The sequence below is a fragment of the Dermochelys coriacea genome, chromosome 4 (assembly GCF_009764565.3).
Source record: "Dermochelys coriacea isolate rDerCor1 chromosome 4, rDerCor1.pri.v4, whole genome shotgun sequence".
Taxonomy (NCBI): Eukaryota; Metazoa; Chordata; order Testudines; family Dermochelyidae; genus Dermochelys; species Dermochelys coriacea.
The window spans coordinates 68771539-68791073 of record NC_050071.1 but is presented as its reverse complement, the minus strand read 5'-3'; the positions used below and the strand labels follow the sequence as shown (position 1 = coordinate 68791073).

The window sequence follows — 19535 nt, the reverse complement described above, 5'->3', positions numbered from 1 at the left end:
GGCAGAACACTCAGAGCACCATTTACTGACAATGAGTAAGATAAGTTAGCAATGAAGAGATGAGGCTGAACATGGGCAATGCATGGACAGAGCATGCTGCACAGGAATTGGTTCCTGCAAAGTAACCAAGCCAATCCAAAAACATGTAATGCAATGTAATATATCTATATATATCTATACATCAAGGAAGAGGCTTTCTGTGAAACTTTGGATGTGTGGTATTTCCTATACTCATCTACACTTGAGTCCGATTAACTCAGGGTAGCTTCGCTTTGTGCCAAATAAAAAAATCTGAGTGACAAAATCTGGAGTTAAACTGAGAACTAGATGAAGCATTCTCACAGAACTGGACAAGGTGTTCTAGATAAGATGGGTGGAAAAGTTCTCAGACATAATCCCAGCACTGATAAATTTTCATTCTCCGATGTATCTGTCTTTTGGAAGAGAATCAGTTCACACCCCCTTCCCCAGCCCTAGGCTGCTGCAACACATCATCTCCCACAGATTCCAGGTCATACTCCCCCTTTGAAAATTCCAACAGTACCCACTATTGTTCAGTTTGCCACATCAGCCACATGAAACTGACATGATTATGGGCAATTTCACAGCTATCCACAAGACTCTTCTGAAGACAAGGAGTGAAACTGACCAGACTTTTCTTAATGAGTTTCTGCTGCTTGAAAAGTCTCAGAGTATCAGCAGAGTCAAAAAAGCTGTCTGAATTTAAACTTTTTAAAAGAATGTTTAAATTCTACAAACATTGTTTATACCAGCTCCTTTGCTCAGTTGAGCTAGCCAGTAATGAGTAGGCAAGTAGATTTTCAAGCTATGCTATTGTCTATAATGCCTAAAGGCTGTGCTGCTATTCCCACAAAGGAGACAAATCACCATTTCACTTTGTTAAACAATATTTACTGGTTTCAGAGTAGCAGCCGTGTTAGTCTGTATCCGCAAAAAGAAAAGGAGTACTTGTGGCACCTTAGAGACTAACAAATTTATTTGAGCATAAGCTTTCGTGAGCTACAGCTCACTTCATCGGATGCATTCAGTGGAAATGAATGCATCCGATGAAGTGAGCTGTAGCTCACGAAAGCTTATGCTCTAATAAATTTGTTAGTCTCTAAGGTGCCACAAGTACTCCTTTTCTTTTTACAATATTTACTAGCTCTCGTATGTTTATCTGCACTACACAACTTTATTCCCTATCCTCAAAATTAACAACAATCAAGCATGAGTATTTGGCATTCAAATAACTTGTTAGAGGCAGTTCACTCTGACACAAATACTTAAAAAATTTACAATATCTTATAGTGAAGATTAAATCACTGCTTATAGTTTGTCATGTTTAAATGTTTTTACCAAATTAGGAGGGTCAAATTCAACATAAGATTTAGGGACCTAGAACTCTGATCTGTTTTTTTCACTGCATCTGCTAGAGTATTTTTCTGAGCATGTCTGAAGCAGCTTTAAAAAAAAAAAAAAAAAAAAAAGAGCATTTACATGTAGATAATGGCTACTTAAATTTAAGATTTAAATCTGTCATTCTAGATACACAGTATTCCCACAAATAGGAAAGCAAAACAACCTTTACTATACCATTCAGGATATTGGGTCTAGGAACATAACATTTTGGACCAAACTGCAAGAAAGACAAACAGCACTGATCCACAAAGGAAGAGAGAATCATCGATAGAAGAGAGAGGTCAGCAAAATAAATATGGTTTTCTACTTCAAACCCCTAGCAACTTTAACACTCGCTACATTCTAGAATTTAAAAGTCTGTTTTACAGCTAACTTTTGGGAAGTGTCCTAAACAAACAGATACAATTCAAGTAAAAAGTGGTTCTGGGGGTAATTAGTAGAAAAATTTTGCATCAATGTTCAAAAAACCAACATTACCAGGTATTTCTTCCTTACATCTATCACTATACTACAAAACACCTAATTACAGCATCTGTAGTGCATTTCTTTTACAGTAAACTTTAATTTTCCAATTGATATGCTGTATATAGGGATCATCATTCAGAAATAAAAGCTAGCACTCAAAATGAAACTACAGGTATTAGGCAATATATATTGCACCATCAGGTAATTAACAGTGAAGTAAACATTTACTCTTTTACTTCTCTGCTTGCTTACAACACACATCCAAGTCAGCAATACCTCTTCTACCATAACTTCTCACATTCCAATGCAATACACCACACTCTAAAAACTTTAAGACTATGCCAAATGCTGTCTTTGAGGATTTCCAGACACACTGACTAAGGTGGAGGGGTTGATTACATATGAATCATAAATTCGTAAGGAGGTGATGAAATGGTCAGATTCTAGGTTACAAAACAGCAATGTCATAAATTGGCTATGATGTTATAAAGACCACAATGAATTAAAAAGCCCTCCTTAATATGCATCCTATTTTGGGGGCTGCTTTAAATTACATTGGATTTGTTTAGTAGTGTCTCCAGCTGAGCTACAGTTGTTTGTGACAGCAATTCTATTTTAGTTGTTTCTAGTGGTGCCATATCTGTGGCATCTGAGACTATACTGTAATGAGGAGGGTATGATGCACATACATTAGACCACAAGGTAGACAGCCAGGGTGAACCTTAACCTAAGCATGGTGGAGGCATGTGACTTGAATCTTCAATACATTGATGCTATAAAAGATCTTCCAGTTGTCCTGATTATCATGCTTAACTAAACAGGGTGAAAACAATGTGGTTGGCTGAACCAGAGGAATGGTCAAACTTGAACTACCTTTACTCTATCCTATTCATGCAGCCCTCCCCGTTTAATGATCCTTGCTCCTTCTGAAATTACAGGACTACAATAGCTACACTTTGGAGCTCCTGAAAAGTAGGGAAAATTTAAACATTCTGGGGCAATATATAACCTCACTTGCATGTCAGATTACAACACACATGATGATGTAGGGAGAAAAGACATAATGCAAGATCTCTCACATCATCCAATCCTGAATTGATATAAAAAATGGGAGGCTAAATCTGTATACAGCAACACATTTACTGAATACCAGAAAACAACAGATGGGACCCAGTTGTCATTTCTAACTTCATATGTCAAAGTCTTGACCTGTCAGATCTTGGAAGAGCAGAAAGTGCTGCCACCTACACCGAGTAGAGTTTTCATAAGCATATTCACTTCCACAATCCCATACACACCACCCCATCATGGTTAATTCCTTCTGTCCTCAATCTTTTGCTAACTCATCCAAAATCTGGGCTCCTAGAAACAGCAAAGACTGCAAGATTTGTTGAAGACAGGCCTCTTTTTGGAAGACAGCTTGGGAAAGCACAAATTGACCATAAGAGATAAAGAAAGGACCAGCGGGTGGTATATTTTTCCATTTATGCATAACAGTGTGGGGAGAAGGTGCCTGTAGTAATTTTTTGGTCAACTGCCAAACCCTGGGTAGAGAGATGGGTGAGGTAATACACTCCAAATCCTGGGCACAAAGGAGGTAATATGTTGCTTACTTTTAGTACAAAGAAAACACATGGCTGTCAGTTACAAAAGTAAAGTTAAAAGAAAAGGAGGACTTGTGGCACCTTAGAGACTAACAAATTTATTTGAGCATAAGCTTTCGTGAGCTACAGCTCACTTCATCGGATGCATTGCAAGCTTATGCTCAAATAAATTTGTTAGTCTCTAAGGTGCCACAAGTACTCCTTTTCTTTTTGCAAATACAGACTAACACAGCTGCTACTCTGAAAAGTAAAGTTACTGTACCAGGAAGGAAAAGGGGTTTGCAAGTACCATGGGCAGGGAAGGAGTTACACACCTGTACACAATACTATGTCTCAATCACTGGTACACTCATTGTGCTTCAAATCTGAGGAGGTTTGGGACTATGGAATTGGTAACATGTTGTTAAACATTGAAGCAGAAAATATACATATCTATATAAACCACTCATGTAACTGCTTATTGCTTAGCAACCCTGCTTTTAAAAAAAGCCACTACATCCACATGCCTGAACACTCTAGAAATCTCTTAATGTAGTGATACATCTCAGTGCATGCATATGTATGCATACACAACGCCAGCAAATGAGTGTGGGTGATATTTTAAATGTTTCATATTGTCTTCAAAGCCATTCTTCATAAAACAGATACTATAAAAATGTCTATAGCTAATACAAAAATGAGAGAATCTCGGTCAAGATGAGGGAGATTTAATAGGCAGTTACGCATTTCCCTTGAAGACTTCCTTAATGAGGGTGCTGTTCCCCTCCTTGGGAACAGATTTTAAGGGCATTCCTTAGCATCTCCTCTCCTGATCTTATGGATTGGGAGTGTATTTTATCATGTTTTCTGCTGACCATCTTCAATCTTGCTCACTTTCTGCGATCTCCCTCATTCACCTGCCTCTGCTTGTGACAGCCCTTAAGAGTTCTTTATGAAACACCGCCATGCTTGGCACTGTACAAGGTACAACGAGACAGTCCGCCCCCTGAAGATCTTACAGCACTAATGCAAAACAAGAAGTATTTTTAAAATCCTGCAGACACCTTGCCCACTACTACGTTTCACCTGTTGGGTGCTCCTGTTTTGAGACCTATCCCGCTAACCCAGGCGGGGAATGGGATAGCAGCATTAACACAGTCCAGCAGAGCTGTAACTGTGTCAGGCTTTAACTTGTCCTAACGCCACCAGGGCAGATGGGACCCGGAGCCCGCCGGCAGGTGGGAGACGCCCATTCTGCCGGGTCCCTGGCAGCGGCGCCGGGGCTCCCCTGCCGGGATCGCGCTGAGCCGGAGGAAGGACGGGGACAGCCCGAGCAATGGGCTCTCAAGGCACCGCGGTACCTGGGCACCAGGAGGGGGCCCCCGGAGCTGCCGCCTCCCTCCGGGCAGGGGCTGCCGGAGACCAGGACAAGGGGGAAAGGGGCCGCTCCCCAGCCCGGAGGCCATGGGGAGGAGGGGGGGACACCGCTGGGGATTCCCCACCCTCATCAGCAGGGCGCGCCCGGGGCTCTCCCGCCCGCCCGCACTCACACCGGCGGCAGCAGCATCTCCATCGCGGCTCCGCGCAGGCTTCCTCCTCAGAACGCGGGCACCGCACGCTGCCGCCCTGCACCATTCCAGCCGCGCGCGCCCGGACGCCCGCCGCCGCCTGCGCCTCCCCCCTCCCGGGGCCCCCCTACCGCCGCCCAGGGGGAGCTGGGCTCCCATCCATCTGCCCGCCAGAGCCGGCTGCGATGCCCCTGCCGGGCGCCACTAGCCCAACCCACTTCCGGGTTCCATCCGGGAGGGCGGTGACGGCGCAACGTCAGCACGCAGCCTCGAAGTGAGCGGGACGCCCGCAAGCTTCGCGCTCTCCGCCGGCGTCTCCTCGCTGGAGCGTGGCACGAGAGCCTGGGCTCTGCAGGGGCCGGGCGCCGTGGGGAGTCTGGAGGGCTTTGCGGGGATGGGCCCATTGTGCAGGGGAAGGTGGAGCTGCAGCGGGACCCCGCGCCAAACGCTGCCTGGGCATGGCCCGGGGTTTGTTGCTTCCCACTGGGAGACTCAGGTCTGGAGTCAAAGGAAGAAGGAAAATGACCCTGCAACGGCGCTAACAGCTCCCCGCTTTCCGTAAGTTTCCCTCTGATGTCACCACTGCTGGAAGAGTGCGTCCAGTTCTCGAGCCCTCCGGTCAAGAGGTTCAGAGAGGAGTCACAAGAATGATGAAAAAAGAAAAGGAGGACTTGTGGCCCCTTAGAGACGAACACATTTATTAGAGCATAAGCTTTCGTGAGCTACAGCTCACTTCTGAATGCATCCGATGAAGTGAGCTGTAGCTCACGAAAGCTTATGCTCTAATAAATTTGTTAGTCTCTAAGGTGCCACCGGTACTCCTTTTCTTTTTGCGAATACAGACTAACACGGCTGCTACTCTGAAACCTGTCAAGAATGATGAAAGGGTCAGAAAACAAGCCTCACGGTGACAGACTGGAAGAGCTCAATCTATTTAGCTTAATAGTAAGAAGAGTAAATAGTCTATAAGTATCTACCTGGGAAACAAATATTAATTAGTGGGCTCTTCACTCCAGCAGAGAAAGGTGCAACACGAGCCAATGGCTTGAAGTTGAAACTACACAGATTCAGGCTGGTAATAAGGTGTACATTTTTAGTATTAATTAACCATTGGAACCATAGGCGCTGACTCTGTGGGTGCTCCGGGGCTGGAGCACCAACAGGGAAAAATTGCTGGGTGCTCTGCACCCACCAGCAGCTCCCCGCCCTGCCACAGCTCACCTTTGCCTCTTCCCCTGAGCGGGCCTTCCCCACTTCTCCCAGCACTTACCACCAAGAAGCAGAGGAGGAGCGGGAACGCAGTATGCTCAAGGGAGGGGCAGGGATTTGGGGAAGGGGTTGGAATGGGAGCAGGGCAGGAGTAGAGTCGCCAGCACCCGCCGATGCCAGGAGAAGTTGGCACCTATGATTGGAACAATTTACTGAGGGACATAGTGGACATGTTTTTCTAAAAGATATACTTTAAGAATTATTTAGGGAAGCTCTGTGGCCTGTGTATACAGGAGGTCAGACTAGATGATTACAATGGTCATAGGCAACAGCTTCCTCTGGGCCTGTGAGGGGTGCTCAACCTCACACTCCGCACCAGGTCCCACCCCCTGCCTCTGCCCCATCCCACCCCTTCTCCCAAGTCCCCACCCCTGCCTCTTCCCGCAGGTTCCGTCCCCCTCCCCGAGTGTGCCCTATCTGTGCCTCTCCCTCCTAGAGCCTCCTGCATGCTGTGAAATAGCTGATTGCAGCAGGCAGGAGGCACTGGGAGAGAGGGGGAGGAGCTGATGGGCGGGGGCTGCCAGCAGGTGGAAAGTGCTGGGGGAAAAGGGGAAGCTGATTGCCGGTGTGTGCTAAGCACCTGCTAATTTTTTTCCATGGGTAATCCTGGAGTACCCACGGAATCAGCATCTATGACAATGGTTCCTTCTGGCCTTGGAATCTATGAATCCTGAGGGGCTCAGAGCACTCTCTAAAAGATGGGTATTATCCCCCATTTAAGAAAAGGAGTACCTGTGGCACCTTAGAGACTAACAAATTTATTAGAGCATAAGCTTTCGTGAGCTACAGCTCACTTCATCGGCTGCATCCGATGAAGTGAGCTGTAGCTCACGAAAGCTTATGCTCTAATAAATTTGTTAGTCTTTAAGGTGCCACGGGTACTCCTTTTCTTTTTGCGAATACAGACTAACACGGCTGCTACTCTGAAATCCCCCATTTAAAAAGTCATGATTTTCAAGTTGTATAATAAGCATGCTCCAAGAGAATATAAATGAACAGCACAACTAATTTATCTCAACAATTACACATAATAATCCTAACAACCTAACCAGTGACAATTAAGGCCACTGAGGATTTTGAGAGAGACAAATCTCACAGAAGAGAATTTTAAAATAAGCAAGACTCATCATTAACTACATTTTAAACCTACAAGACTAACTTATGGGTATTATTGGTCAACAGCAGGCCTCCCCTAGTTAAGATTGCAATTGAGTTCACATTATTCTCTTGATTTTTCCACACTCCAGTTCCAAAATCTTTGTGGCAGATGGGCCTCTGTATTACTGGCAATTATAATTTTATAACATGTATTTTTTTTTTTCACAAAAGCTGTCTTGCACCCAGTGCTGTTCAATATTAGAAAGTTCCATAAAGGTCTGGTTTGGATTCCTAGGAAGTTGGGGTCATCGAGGCGGCACTTTCTGTAAATGGAGTTTGGGTCACACCCATCCTCACATGCAGAGCACATCTCTTCTGGTGCTGTTGTTGTGGTCTGTCATGGCTGGTTGCCCTTCATTTCACTCTGCCCCCTTGAGTCTGGGGACACATAGAAGGATTTTACTGAGAAGGGGGAATGGTATCCCCCCCAAGTAACTCTTCTACTAGATGTTCTTGGTTCCTGAGGGTGTGGATGACGATTCTGAAGTGCTAGCTCTTCCATTGGATATGGTACATGCACCTACTGTTGGGGCTCATCCACTTTCATCACCGTTGGGAAACTTAGTCCTCATCCACAGTGTCAGTTGTTGGCATTTGCTCATTACTCTGAGCAGGAGCCTTTATCAGGTATAGTCAGACACAAAGCTCATGTAGGCATGGATGACCACATCCTGAAGAACTGTAGCTTATGCCACTACTACCCATTACTGTGGAGGAGCAACCTTCCATCCACACCAAACTCAAGGTGTGGCACTTGTTGTTGTTAGACGGCTCTATCGTTGACTTTAGCCACATGAAACCTCTATTCTCTAGGCTTACTCTATGCGTGGCTACAGCATCATTGTGGATATATCTGTTATTGTGTCCCATGCACCAGCTGTGGAAAAGGACCCATTCTAGTACCAGCTAGTACAAACATTCCAGTAACACTGCCACATGAGACACTGTTAGTGCTTGGTGATTTCAGTGCTGTGACTGGCTGCAATTGAACTAAGTATGAAATCCAGGGACCCATAATAGGTCCGATTTAGTTCTATTTCCCAAATGACACCACTACCTGGCTTTTGACGTATACCAGCTTGTCTATGGGTCTTTTGCAATTCAGAAGCACCAGCAAATTCAGAACACAGACTCGTTGTCACTCAGCTCTCACTGCATCTTCCAACTTCTTGCAAACCAGATGTTCGCTACCAGTACAATGTCCAGAATCTTTCTGAGGATCTTGTTGAAGCCATGAAATACACACAGGCCCCCATGGATCCCATATGTAACCTCAGTACCCGCATGGACGATGTGGAGATCACCTGGAATAGTATATGTAACACTACCACATTCCACCGCTGGAACAATCGGCATCAGATGGTTAACCAAGACACCTTGGCTTTCTGAAGAAGCCTTTGTTATATTATCGAAAAAGATAGAAGCACATAAGCAGACGGATGTCCAAGAACGTAAACTGATGAAAGGCATTTTCTGGATCATGGCAAAATGTGACCGTCAGATCTATGTCAATTCCCTCACCGACGAAGCAGAGGACAGACTAAATAACAGTCTGCATCCTGCCTACCAAGCCATCACCCACCTGGCTGGCAGCCATAAACAGCCTTCTAACATCCCTATTATGAAACCAGATGGCTCTGCTCATTGATGGAGGAGGTGCTAAGCAGATGGAAAACACATTAAAGCATGCTGAAGCACAGACCTGCTGATGACTGTCTAGAGCTAGACTGATCTGGCTAACCTTACAGTTGTAGATCCAGGAACAAACATTGATCTTTGGTAACTAAAGGAAGTATGAAAGGCCAACCGAGAGTTACACAATGGACATGCTGCTAGGCCTGATGGTATTTCATTGCAGCTGCTCAAAGGTGCCTTGGAACCAGTGAGCACCAGCCTGCATCAACTGTTCTTAAAAGTGTGAGCATCAGGAAAAGTACCAACAGACTGGAAAGACAGCATCATAGAGTCCCTATACAAGGGCAAGGAACCTTGCGCCGATTGTGCCAACTACAGGCCAGTCTCGTTATTGGTCCCTGGAAAGGTCTTTGCTCACATTCTCCTTGGTAGGAAGCAGTCGTTCCTTAACAGACATTGTCATCCACAGCAGTCAGGTTTCACTGCAGGGCAGTCAACAATGCTGGTGTTACCCTCTGGCTGCTGGCTGAGCTGCATCAAGAATTTAACAATATGCTTCATGTGGCGTTTTGCTTCAGTTGACATGTCAGTACTTTGGCTTGTACTGAAAGGAGTTGGTGGTCCAATATTTTGCTAACTCTGATGCGCAATCTTCACGCTTGTATTGGTGTGAGAGTAGGTGCTGGTTCCTGGCCTTCGCTGTGTTTCTGCATCACCTCAGGTGTTGCTTTTTTTTTTTTTACCTCTTTTTGCTTTTTTATGATAAGGTCTGAAAAGATTTTCTCAACAACAGAGTTTCCTCTTTAGCTTAAACAACGAGGAGTCCTTGTGGCACCTTAGAGACGAACGAGTTTATTTGGGCATAAACTTTCGTGGGCTAGAACCCACTTCATCAGACTCATGGAGTGGAAATACAGTAGCATGTATAAATACATGAAAAGATGGGAGTTGCCTTACCAAGTGTGAAGTCAGTCTAACGAGACAATTCAATTAACAGTAGGATACCAAAGGAGGAAAAATAACTTTTGAAGTGGTAATGTGTGGCCAATATCAAACAGGTTTCAGAGTAGCAGCCGTGTTAGTCTGTATTCGCAAAAAGAAAAGGAGTACTTGTGGCACCTTAGAGACTAACACATTTATTTGAGCATAAGCTTTTGTGAGCTACAGCTCACTTCATCAGATGCATTCAGTGGAAAATACAGTGGGGAGATTTATATACATAGAGAACATGAAACAATGGGTGTTGCCATACACGCTGTAACCAGAGTGATCGCTTAAGATGAGCTATTACCAGCGGGGGGAGGAGGGGGAACCTATTGTAGTGATAATCAAGGTGGGCCATTTCCAGCAGTTGGCAAGAACATTTGAGGAACAGTGGGGGGGCAGGGAGATAAACATGGGGAAATAGTTTTACTTTGTGTAATGACCCATCCACTCCCAGTCTCTATTCAAGCCTAAGTTAATTGTATCCAGTTCGCAAATTAATTCCAATTCAGCAGTCTCTCGTTAGTCTGTTTTGGAAGTTTTTTTGTTGAAGGATAGCCACTCTCAGGTCTGTAATCGTGTGACCAGAGAGATTGAAGTGTTCTCCGACTGGTTTTTAAATGTTATAATTCTTGATGTCTGATTTGTGTCCATTTATTCTTCTTGCGTAGAGACTGTCCAGTTTGACCAATGTACATGGCAGAGGGGCATTGCTGGCACATGATGGCATATATCACATTGGTAGATGTGAAGGTGAATGAGTCTCTGATATTGTGGCTGATGTGATTAGGCCCTATGATGGTGTCCCCTGAATAGATATGTGGACACAGTTGGCAACGGGCTTTGTTGCAAGGATAGGTTCCTGAGTTAGTGGTTCTGTTGTGTGGTTGCTGTGAGTATTTGCTTCAGCTTGGGGGCTGTCAGGCCAGTCCTTATTACAGTCTCCCAAGATCTGTGAGAGTGATGGGTTGTCCTTCAGGATAGGTTGTAGATTCTTGATGATGCGTTGGAGAGGTTTTAGTTGGGGGCTGAAGGTGATAGCTAGTGGTGTTCTGTTATTTTCTTTGTTGCACCTGTCCTGTAGTAGGTGACTTCTGGGTACTCCTCTGGCTCTGTCAATCTGTTTCTTCACTTCAGCAGGTGGGTATAGTAGTTGTAAGAATGCTTGATAGAGATCTTGTAGGTGTTTGCCTCTGTCTGAGGGGTTGGAGCAAATGCGGTTATATCGTAGAGCTTGGCTGTAGACAATGAATCGTGTGGTGTGGTCTGGATGAAAGCTGGAGGCATGTAGGTAGGAATAGCGATCAGTAGCTTTCCAGTATAGGGTGGTGTTTATGTGACCATCGCTTATTAGCACCATAGTGTCCAGGAAGTGGATCTCTTGTGTGGACTGGTCCAGGCTGAGGTTGATGGTGGGATGGAAATTGGTGAAATCATGGTGGAATTCCTCAAGGGCTGCTTTTCCATGGGTTCAGATGATGATGTCATCAGTGTAGCGCAAGTAGAGTAGGGGCATTAGGGGACGAGAGCTGAGGAAGCGTTGTTCTAAGTCAGCCATAAAAATGTTGGCATATTGTGGGGCCATGTGGGTACCCATAGCAGTGCCGCTGATTTGAAGGTATACGTTGTCCCCAAATGTGAAATAGTTATGGGTGAGGACCAAGTCACAAAGTTCAGCCACCAGGTTTGCTGTGACATTATCAGGGATACTGTTCCTGACAGCTTGTAGTCCATCTTTGTGTGGAATGTTGGTGTAAAGGGCTTCTACATCCATAGTGGCCAGGATGGTGTTTTCAGGAAGTTCACGGGTGGATTGTAGTTTCCTCAGGAAGTCAGTGGTGTCTCGAAGATAGCTGGGAGTGCTGGTAACGTAGGGCCTGAGGAGGGAGTCTACATAGCCAGACAATCCTGCTGTCAGGGTGCCAATGCCTGAGATGATGGGGCATCCAGGATTTCCAGGTTTATGGATCTTGGGTAGCAGATAGAATACCCCAGGTTGGGGTTCCAGGGGTGTGGATTTGTGCGGATTTGTTCTTGTGCTTTTTCAGGGAGTTTCTTGAGCAAATGCTGTAGTTTCTTTTGGTAACCCTCAGTGGGATCAGAGGGTAATGGCTTGTAGAAAGTGGTGTTGGAGAGCTGCCTAGCAGCCTCTTGTTCATATTCCAACCTATTCATGATGATGACAGCACCTCCTTTGTCAGCCTTTTTGATTATGATGTCAGAGTTGTTTCTGAGGCTGTGGATGGCACTGTGTTCTGCATTGCTGAGATTATGGGGCAAGTGATGCTGCTTTTCCACAATTTCAGCCCGTGCACGTCGGCGGAAGTACTCTATGTAGAAGTCCAATCTGTTGTTTCGACCTTCAGGAGGAGTCCACCCAGAATCCTTCTTTTTGTAGTCTTGGTAGGAAGCTTTCTGTGGGTTAGTATGGTGTTCAGAGGTGTGTTGGAAATATTCCTTGACTTGGAGGTGTCGAAAATAGGATTCTAGGTCACCACAGAACTGTGTCATGCTCGTGGGGGTGGAGGGACAGAAGGAGAGGCCCCGTGATAGGGCTGAGAGTATAGTTGGATAGATTAACAATATTGCTGGGTGGGTTAAGGGAACCACTGTTGTGGCCCCTTGTGGCATGTAGTAGTTTAGATAGTTTAGTGCCCTTTTTCTTTTGTAGAGAAGCAGTGTGTGTTGTAAATGGCTTATCTAGTTTTTGTAAAGTCCAGCCATGAGGAAGTTTGTTTGGAAGGTTGTTTTTTTATGAGACATCAAGAATTATAACATTCAAAAACCAGTTGAAGAACACTAAAATCTCTCTGATCATTCGATTACAGACCTAAAAGTGGCAATGCTTCAACAAAAAAACTTCAAAAACAGACTCCAACGAGAGACTGCAAATTCATTCCAATTCAGCAAACTGATACAATTAACTTTAGGCTTGACTAGAGAGTGGGAATGGATGGGTCATTACACAAAGTAAAACTATTTCCCCATGTTTATTCCCCTCCTCCCCACTGTTCCACAGACATTCTTGTCAACTGCTGGAAATGGCCCACCTTGATTATCACTACAGAAGGTCTCTTCCCCTCTCCCCCACTGCTCTCCTGCTGGTAATAGCTCAACTTAAGTGATCACTCTGGTTACAGTGTGTATGGCAACACCCATTGTTTCGTGTTCTCTATGTATATAAATCTCCCCACTGTATTTTCCACTGAATGCATCCGATGAAGTGGGCTGTAGCTCACGAAAGCTTATGCTCAAATAAATTTGTTTAGTTTCTAAGATGCCACAATTACTCCTTTTCTTTTTGCAATTTTAAACAGTTGATAAGAAGGTGTGAGTAACAGTAGGAGGAAATTAGGTTTAGGTTTTGTAATTACCCAACCACTGCCAGTCTTTATTCGGGCCTAATGTGGTGAATTAATTTGCAAACTGGACACCAAGTTCTGCAGTTTCATGTTGGAGTCTGTTTTTGAAGTTTTTTTGTTGAAGAATTGCTACTTTTAGGTCTGTTATTGAGTGACCAGGAAGATTGAAGTGTTCTCACTGATTTTTGAATGTTATAATTCCTGATGTCAGATTTGTGTCCATTTATTCTTTTGCGTAGAGACTGTCTGGTTTGGCCAATGTACATGACAAAGGGGCATTCCTGGCACTTGATGGCATATATCACATTGGTAGATGTGTAGAGCAACGAGCCCCTGATGGTGTGGCTAATGCAGACCTAAAAGTGGCAATTCTTCAACAAAAAAACTTCAAAAACAGACTTCAACGTGAAAGAGCGAAAGAGTAATAGCTGCTTTAAAATTAATCCAAAATGAATCGATCTCCCACCAAATGACCAAGATTTACTAATTCTAAAAAAATCTTTTCTTAAAATAAGTGAAGGGATGCCTCAGAGGAACACATTGTAAGAAGAAAATGTTAGATGTCACTTGAGTGAAGAATAGATAAAAGGATACAACAATCTTTATCTATGTTTCTAATAACATCTGAGATTATTAAGACTAAAAGCCATTTAAAAACACAATTTACTCTCGACTATCTAGGTTTGTTAATCTTTAAAATTCCTCTCCTCTTCAACAATGAAAGCCACTGGAATAATTTTTGCTTCCACTCTGTTACCATGCTGGGATAGTTAATTTGCTAACAGTGCAATGGAACGTTTGAGGGGAAGGCATTAACACATTTGCACTGGAGTTTAAAAAAAAAAAAATTGAAACATTTGTATTAATCAAGTTCCTTTTTACAGTCTAAATTTTGAACACTACACAGTTTTGAAGCTGCCCTGCTCAGGAGGTACCCAGAAATGTTTGCATATTTGCAGAAGACAGGCTGCTTGCTACAGCTTTGAAAGAGCTGTTGCAAAATCTGCTTGCTAGGCAATCTGTAGCAAGTGGACTAGCTAGCAATAATGCTTTCTGAAGTGCAGATTTAAGTGTTCCTTCCATTCTGTTCAGTACAGAATATATATAGGTGTTACATAAGCCATTCTTGCTTCAGTACATTAGATTAATACAATTCCCTGTCATGTCAGACCTTCAGGTTTCCACATACAGAAGTGAACTGATATAGAACTCGCTCTGCCAGGGCAGAGCATTCTTTTACTCTCACTGGGTCACGTGACCTAATTGCATCCAGTCAATCCTTAGTTAAAGGGGCTACATCAGGCTATCTAACCATTGAATGATGTGTGGAAGCTTAAGATGCTGTCTTCTATGTTGACAGTGGCGATCCCCTCACTTTCATAACTCCTAAATGTACACACTAAAACTTTGCCACTTTGTTAGGGTGTAGCAGAGTAGTCTGATTCTACCCCTTATTAACAAGACAGAATTGAAACGTTATATGAACCACTTCACATTTCCAATGCAGCCACGTTTCATTCTTTTGCAGTGTTCATTTCCTTTTGACCCTCTTCAGGCTCCATTTTTAATCTTTAATGTTAGTTCAACTTTTAAAAACCTTCATTCTTCCTATATTGTTTTCTTTGAATATGAGCACATTTTGAAGGGCAGCATGCAGAACCGGAGCCTTGCAGAGGTTTACAGGGGCCCAGGGCAAAATCTGAAATTGAGGCCTCCTCCACCCTTCCAAAAAAATTACCACTGTAGAGGGGCCAGGGTGGGTTGGAGAACAAGCCTGCACTGCACTCACCCTGCAGTGGCAGATCCTGTCCCACAGGGTTGGGGCTAGCTCCCTGCTCCAGGTGTTGCAACCTGCTACTTGGGGTTGAAGTGCCACTCAGATTTGGCCTGGTGGCCCCTCAATCATGATGAGGGGCTACAGGGCCTAATTTCAGTGAGTGGCATTGCAACGCTGTGCATAGGGGTCATAGCACCACTCTGGTTCGGAGGAGGCCTGCTCAAGCAGGAGGCTTAAGGCAAACTGCCCATTTTGTTCCCACACACACACCTTCTAGGACTCTGATTAGAGCTGTAAAAGTAAAAATAATTGTACTATAAACCCAACCATGTAAAATAGTCATGAGAGAGCAACTGCTTTTAAGGCTTCTCTAACCATTACAAGATGAAAAGGAGTACTTGTGGCACCTTAGAGACTAACAGATTTATTAGAGCATAAGCTTTCGTGAGCTACAGCTCACTTCATTGGATGCATTTGGTGGAAAAAACAGAGGGGAGATTTATATACACACACACACACAGAGAACATGAAACAATGGGTTTATCATACACACTGTAAGGAGAGTGATCACTTAAGATAAGCCATCACTAGCAGCAGGGGGGGGAAAGGAGGAAAACCTTTCATGGTGACAAGCAAGGTAGGCTAATTCCAGCAGTTAACAAGAATATCAGAGGAACAGTGGGGGGTGGGGTGGGAGGGAGAAATACCATGGGGAATGCATCCGATGAAGTGAGCTGTAGCTCACGAAAGCTTATGCTCTAATAAATTTGTTAGTCTCTAAGGTGCCACAAGTACTCCTTTTCTTTTTGTGAATACAGACTAACACGGCTGCTACTCTGAAACCTGTGATTATGCAAGGCACTGAATTTAGCCGTATAGAGTGGAAATCTGTCAACTTCATGAAAAAACTCGCACAGATACAGACAGACATCATCTTCCTCTCCAAATGCAAACAGATGGACATCATACCGAAAGGACTGAAGGTAAAAAATCCATTACAATCTACATACCACACAGACTATGCTGATAGCTTGTGCCACATACTCTCAAAGAAACTGCGGAACCACCTGATCAACATCCTCTACAGCAAACAGGGAAAGATTAAGAATGAGCTCTCAAAACTGGATACTCTCATAAAGAACCAACCTTCCACACAAACTTCCTCGTGGCTGGACTTTACAAAAAGTAGACAAGCCATTTACAAAACACACTTTGATTCTCTACAAAAGAAAAAGGACACTAAGCTATCTAAACTACTATATGCCACAAGGGGCCGCAACAATGGTTCCCGTAACCCACCCAGCAATATTGTTAATCTATCCAACTATACTCTTAGCCCAGCGGAAGAATCTGTCCTATCTCGGGGCCTCTCCTTTTGCCCCTCCACCCCCACGAACATGATACAGTTCTGTGGTGACCTAGAATCCTATTTTCGACGTCTCCGACTCAAGGAATATTTCCAACACACCTCTGACCAACATGTTAACCCACAGAGACCTTCCTGCCAACACTACAAAAAGAAGGATTCTGGGTGGACTCCTCCTGAAGGTCGAAACAGCAGCCTGGATTTCTACATAGAGTGCTTCCGCCGACGTGCACGAGCTGAAATTGTGGAAAAGCAGCATCGCTTACCCCATAACCTCAGCCATGCAGAACACAGTGCCATCCACAGCCTCAGAAACAACTCTGACATCATAATCAAAAAGGCTGACAAAGGAGGTGCTGTCGTCATCATGAATAGGTCGGAGTATGAACAAGAGGCTACTAGGCAGCTCTCCAACACCACTTTCTACAAGCCATTACCCTCTGATCCCACTGAGAGTTACCAAAAGAAACTACAGCATTTGCTCAAGAAACTCCCTGAAAAAGCACAAGAACAAATCCGCACAGACACACCCCTGGAGCCCCGACCTGGGGTATTCTATCTGCTACCCAAGATCCATAAACCTGGAAATCCTGGACGCCCCATCATCTCAGGCATTGGCACCCTGACAGCAGGATTGTCTGGCTATGTAGACTCCCTCCTCAGGCCCTTCATTACCAGCACTCCCAGCTATCTTCGAGACACCACTGACTTCCTGAGGAAACTACAGTCCATTGGTGATCTTCCTAAAAACACCATCCTAGCCACTATGGATGTAGAAGCCCTCTACACCAACATTCCACACAAAGATGGATTACAAGCCATCAGGAACAGTATCCCCGATGCTGTCATGGCTAACCTGGTGGCTGAACTTTGTGACTTTGTCCTGACCCATAACTATTTCACATTTGGTGACAAGGTATACCTTCAAATCAGCGGCACTGCGATGGGTACCCGCATGGCCCCACAGTATGCCAACATTTTTATGGCTGACTTAGAACAACGCTTCCTCAGCTCTCGTCCCCTAATGCCCCTACTCTACTTGCGCTACATTGATGACATCATCATCTGGACCCATGGAAAAGAAGCTCTTGAGAAATTCCACCATGATTTCAACAATTTCCATCCCACCATCAACCTCAGCCTGGACCAGTCCACACAAGAGATCCACTTCCTGGACACTACGGTGCTAATAAGCGATGGTTACATAAACACTACCCTATATTGGAAACCTACTGACTGCTATTCCTACCTACATGCCTCTAGCTTTCATCCAGATCATACCACTAGATCCATTGTCTACAGCCAAGCGCTACGATACAACCGCATTTGCTCCAACCCCTCAGACAGAGGCAAACACCTACAAGATCTCTATCATGCATTCCTACAACTACAATACCCACCTGCTGAAGTGAAGAAACAGATTGACAGAGCCAGAAGAGTACCCAGAAGTCACCTACTACAGGACAGGCCCAACAAAGAAAACAACAGAACGCCACTAGCCATCACCTTCAGCCCCCAACTAAAACCTCTCCAACGCATCATCAAGGATCTACAACCTATCCTGAAGGACGACCCATCACTCTCACAGATCTTGGGAGACAGGCCAGTCCTTGCTTACAGACAGCCTCCCAATCTGAAGCAAATCCTCACCAGCAACCACACACCACACAACATAAATCTGTGTATATAAATCTCTCCTCTGTTTTTTCCACCAAATGCATCCGATGAAGTGAGCTGTAGCTCACGAAAGCTTATGCTCAAATAAATTTGTTAGTCTCTAAGGTGCCACAAGTACTCCTTTTCTTTTTGCGAATACAGACTAACACGGCTGCTACTCTGAAACCTGTGACATTACAAGATAATTCCCTTAAATAAAGTGTTTGGATTTTTGGGGGGATTCGGTCTGATCAGAGGGGTTCACATACAGGCTCATATTTGGACCCTTTATAAAATCTTTTAGGGAACAACTTGATTCTTGAAGACGTTTATTATAAAGCAAATTGAACGATTTACTTATCTGAAGAAATATTTAACAATGCTTTCTAGAAACTGCCTCCATTCTGAAGAGAGGGAATCAGCTCAAATGACCTGAATGTCTTGATGAGACTAGTAATCCACTTAGGTCTGCCCTTTAACACCCCTTTGTCCACCCGTAAGTAGGGTAGGTAGTTCCAAAGGAACGCTGGCAGTCTGAACTTGCAATGCCTCTTAATTGTTGCACAGTACTTAGCTACCATGGGGTTAGAAGCCTTAGCAATATATCTAATATAGACAAATAGATTACGGATACATCTTCACATGGAAAGAAGAGACCAACATGGAAGTTGTATTTAATGTTTTATTGTTGTCAGTTGAGCTATTAAAAGTCCCAGCTATTTATATCATTCTGCAGGGCCTTTGCAAGAGGAAACAAAATAAGATGCTACTACAAGTAACATCCTGGTGGAAAACTGTGCGAGTGATAGGCTGCACAGCTGATTATGAAAAAAATAGCCTCACCATACCTTGCTAACTGTTAAACTATTTGTGACTTCTTTCCTGATTATTGCTTAATTTATTTTCCTGGATTTTGCTCTGGATATTTTATGTAACTCTGTGTTTATTATAGTTTTGTTTTGGAAGATTCTTCCTAATGAACATTTTTCTGCCTTTGTTAGGGTGTAGCCGAAATCTTATTTTCAAATAAATGTGTTAGTCTCTAAGGTGCCACAAGTACTCCTTTTCTTTTTTGCGAATACAGACTAAGACGGCTGCTACTCTGAAATCTGCCTTTTGACAAACTTTTCAAGGCTTCTTTATCCATCATAAATTAGCAAAAAGGGGACAAGACCACTTTTTCTCACTGCATGTCATTAAAGCACTACTGAACCAGTCCTTCAATAGGTTCTGCCCAGGCAAACTCCTGCATGAAAGCTGAGCTACAGGGATCTGCATACAGAATTAACA

At 44.1% G+C, this 19535-nt stretch overlaps 1 protein-coding gene and 1 long non-coding RNA gene across 3 annotated transcripts in view; one reads left to right on the top strand and one right to left on the bottom strand.

Annotated features, from left to right (window-relative positions):
- Positions 1-5254, bottom strand: part of KLHL2 (kelch like family member 2) — a 104993-nt gene extending 99739 nt beyond the window's left edge. For both annotated transcript variants that reach the window (XM_038400387.2, XM_038400388.2), the window contains exon 1: positions 5021-5254. In XM_038400387.2, the coding sequence (XP_038256315.1) occupies positions 5021-5043 (23 nt within the window). In that variant the 5' untranslated portion in view covers positions 5044-5254. The remainder of the gene's footprint in view (positions 1-5020) is intronic.
- A 71-nt stretch (positions 5255-5325) lies between these two features.
- On the top strand, positions 5326-19291 carry LOC122459878. The gene is made up of 2 exons (XR_006280836.1): positions 5326-5596; positions 18982-19291. It is a non-coding gene; the product is annotated as an uncharacterized LOC122459878 (long non-coding RNA).
- The last annotated feature ends 244 nt before the right edge of the window (positions 19292-19535 follow it).